This window comes from Ailuropoda melanoleuca, chromosome 5 (genome assembly GCF_002007445.2).
Source record: "Ailuropoda melanoleuca isolate Jingjing chromosome 5, ASM200744v2, whole genome shotgun sequence".
NCBI classification, from domain to species: Eukaryota; Metazoa; Chordata; class Mammalia; order Carnivora; family Ursidae; genus Ailuropoda; species Ailuropoda melanoleuca.
In genome coordinates, this window is record NC_048222.1 from 5018133 (window position 1) to 5022045 (window position 3913).

Below are 3913 nucleotides of genomic sequence, written 5' to 3' on the forward strand. Positions count from 1 at the left end.
TCGGCCGGCACGTCGCCGCCCGGCTTCCCCGGCTGGTCACTGCGGCCGGCCTTGTCGCCCGCGCTGGCCTCCGTCTGCGACCCGGGCCCGTCCACGCAGCTCTTCTCCTGGGCCAGCTGGTAGTCGGCAGCCTGGACCGTGGGGTTGTTCTCGATCTCCCACAGCCCCTCGCTGAAGCCCCTCCTCTTGCTGGGCTTGCCGAACTTCTCCTTGGACTCCTCGTACGGGAACAGGTGCTTGGGGCCCAGGAAGGCCGTCTCGTGGGTCCCGAAGAAGAACACCTGGTAGCGGTTGGGCTCGGCCATGTGCTCGATCCTGGCCGGCCAGTGGGCGTAGCCCTTTAGCTTGGCAAACACCAGGTCGCCGCTCTTGTACTTGCGCCAGCGGTAACGCGACATGGCGGGGCTGCGGACCCGGCCTCGGCGGAGGCCCTGGCGACGCCCGGAACACGGGCGGGTGGCGGCCGCTGGGCTGGGCGCGCGCCCGCCCCCGAGGGCCCCCGCGCGCCCACCGACAGGCGCAAAGCTCCGCGCGGAGAGAGGGTTCTAGCGCGAAGAGTGCATTATCTCCGAGACCCCACTGTGGACGCCGGCGATTTCTAGAATGATAGAGCCCCCAGCTCGGATATCCGGGTGGCCGTGGTGCTGAGAGGCCTAGTGGCCCTCAATCTCTGGGCCATAAAGACTGCACGGTGCACAGGGTGCCGGGGGGGGGGGGGGGGGGGGGGGGGGGGGGGGGACCGGAAAGGGTGAGATGGGGCAGTGCGGTGGGAAAACGCAGTGACACCATGAGCACAGATTTGGGTGAAACTAGTAACGGGCTAGTGCAAACCCGAGGTATCCGTGTGGGTGTTGACCTGCCAACTCCACTCTCGCCTAAGGAGCCGTTGCTGGCCTGGTTGGGTCGGTGGTTTCACTACTTTTCCGATTTCTTTGAGGGCTGACACTGGAGTGTCCTCCGGGTTTCCAGCAGAGTGAGGGTCTGGCAAAGGAATAGAGTCAGCGATAGTGTTAGGATGTCCTGAGTCCACGTCTTCTGGAATCCGGTCTTCTGAACGGATAGTATTCTTAGGAAAATGTTTATAGCGGCAGTATGACCAGGTCAAACGAGCCGTAGCAAAGTGTCTTACTTTGCACCGCAAGCTGGACATTGTCCTTTCGGTGATTCTTACGTATTGTAAACAAGACTTCATGTTTGTAACACAGAGATTTTATCAAATGCTCTCAAAATCTTCCTACAATAGGGGGAAAGTGGGCTGGTTGTGATTAAGAATTAGATAAAGAAAGGTCTGCTCATGTCAAACAGCCTGTTGGTAAGTAGGACTTCCTGGGGGATATAGACTGAAAAAAGCATTCTCTCAGCTGAGAGACTATTTTAAGAAGAGTCTTTTCTCCAGATAGAAAACTATTCTAAACTGATACTTATGGGAGTTTCCATGTAACTGCTTTTGTTATAAAGCTTTCTACATCTTTTTTTTTGAGTCCTGCTAGCTAGCTGTGAGCTCGCACTTTGAAACCTAGACAAATTTATGAAAATAGTACTCTTGGCTATTGCAACAAAGACCTTTCAATATCAGTCATGTGTTTAACTACACAGATGTTCTTTCCTAGTGTAACCAACGGTGACTGGTGGAGAATTAGAACCATTAACCCATTTCATTACAACTCAGATTTGTTTCCGGTTTGCTGGGTTGGGTCAGCCATTTTGCCTCTAGATGGGGGAGACCCGATTTGGGCAAAAGAGTTACCTTCACCCAACCAGGCAAAACAAATACGCTGCACTCTGCTCATTCTATACAAGTTCTTTTAGCTTTTCTGTCAAGCCATTTTCTCAGAACATTTTTTAGGACATTCTGCTACAAGGACAAATCTGATACATTTCCTTTTTTCAACTTCATAGGGAAAGCGCCAGAGAACTAGAAATGTTTAGTGGCTGTAGGAGATAAATAGGACATCATGGGCAGCTGTGGAGCCCCTGGTAGGAGGGAATGTGGAGTTTCTGTAAGCACAGGTCTTACTACACACACTCGTGGCCTTTTTTCTCAGCCCTCGCTATGCTGTACTAAAGCACAGATCACGTAGCAAAGTTGGTCAAAGAGGAAGAACTCTGGTGAGATAGTATATCCAGAAAGAATACTTAGTGATGCCATCCTATCAGTCTGAAGGCAGGACCAGACCTAAAAACCAACAGCTCAAGGCGAGTGTGATTGTGGGCAAATGGGCCATACTGGTGTCAGCCAAACATCAAAGATCATTACCAGGTTGTTGACTCACAGCAGGCAAACAGGTAGGTGTGCAGGTATTATTTGGACTGGGTATTTGACAGGTAGAGCAAAGAACCAAAAACCTACCAAAAACTGAAACAAAAAGGAAACAGAGGCAAGAAAATCTAGTAGAGAAGAATCCGGATCTGCAAAGAGTTAAAGAAATTTTGTTAGGCACAGACCATCGTTCTCCTGTCTTCACCTCTTATGGGCTGCTACATGGTGTGGTGCTATAGGGCGGGCACAAAAGATGTTGATCTTTGAGGACTTTAAAATATAATTTAAGAGATAAGTCACCGGAGACTTCATTACAGAGAAACCCAAGCTAGTCTTCAAATGCTAAATCATGTGTCCTTTGCATAAACACAAAGGAATTCCAGGAGAACTCAGTGGGAGGGCAGTTATTAGGACTGGGAAGGGGTAGTAGAGGCCAACAACAGAATTCTCGCATCCCTCACTTGCTTACCAGCCTGAGGCTGGGAGTCCTTATAATGGTTCTCAGCCTCTGCTGCATGGTCTTAAGCTGTTTAAAGTAACATTTTGAATTTCTCTCAGGATTTGTTAAAAATATTAATGAGATTATGGGTATGAAAGTCCAGACAATGGGTGGGAGGGTCAGTACTAATAAAGTGTGCAGGAGAGTTTCATTTTGGATAGGAATTAGGCTATTATCATTATGCTACTATTATTGTTATTATTAGACTAAATAGGAAAAAGATCTAAGGGAAGGAGTAGATTCACGAATAAAAGCACTGAAGAATGAAGAGAAGCCCTCTGCCAGCTGAAGTCCATATGACACATGCAGTTTCCTATCCAGCACAACTTCCTCATGAGACAACGTAAGAGATTTTGTTACGTCGAAATACTATTTTTAAAAGCGGTATTCCTCAGTGGAACTGAATCATTCTTGGCAGCTTACTCCTGAAGTGGGAGAATGGGAGGAAGGTTGAGGAAAAGTGAGACGCATTGAAAGAGTTAAGTAGGGACCGCTGTCACAGATACTGCATTCCTTTTATACCTGCGATCTCCGATCTCCGCAGTGTAATTAAGTGGCGCCATCTATCCTGCTTTTACCCCTGAAACCAACTTGCTCTTAAAAGTTATTGTCTTTCTTGCTAGAAGGGACTAGGGAGGTGGTGTTCATGGTAATTGGTTAAGTGTAGATTGGGCTGTTATACAAAATACTCATGAGCAACTACAAGCCACAGCTCCATGAGTTCAACTGTTTCTAATGAAGATGTTTTAAAAATCAAATGTGCCAAGAACACCTGTTTGTCAAAAGGACCTAATTTCAGGAAAGGCATACCTCTCAAAACCCCTTGGAGTCCAAAATGTGTAACACTTCTCGGTTTCCTTCTCTGGAAAACTCATGATAGCATTTAAAAAGCTGCTTGGCAACAATTATGAAACACAGGCTATAAAACAATATAATTATACAAGAGAGACAATAGATACCTAATTGATGTTTTCTTGTTTAATTAGTTTAAAATTCAATTAGTCTGATGTAAACTATGATATAAAATTGTTTTCTATGTGCTTATGTCTTTGTTAAAAATATTAGCTGCCTCTGGGTTTATAGGACAGAAGTGTTTATACATGATTGGTATGTGGGGTCAAGGCTTTTCGTTTTAAAATGTTCTAGCAGGCACA

The 3913-nt window shown here is 46.9% G+C and overlaps 1 protein-coding gene across 1 annotated transcript in view; it reads right to left on the reverse strand.

Annotated features, from left to right (window-relative positions):
• Window positions 1–473, reverse strand: part of HDGFL1 (HDGF like 1) — a 1621-nt gene extending 1148 nt beyond the window's left edge. Inside the window, exon 1 of the mRNA XM_034660188.1 lies at window positions 12–473. Within this exon, the coding sequence (XP_034516079.1) occupies window positions 12–398 (387 nt within the window). The 5' untranslated portion in view covers window positions 399–473. The remainder of the gene's footprint in view (window positions 1–11) is intronic.
• Window positions 474–3913: the final 3440 nt, after the last annotated feature.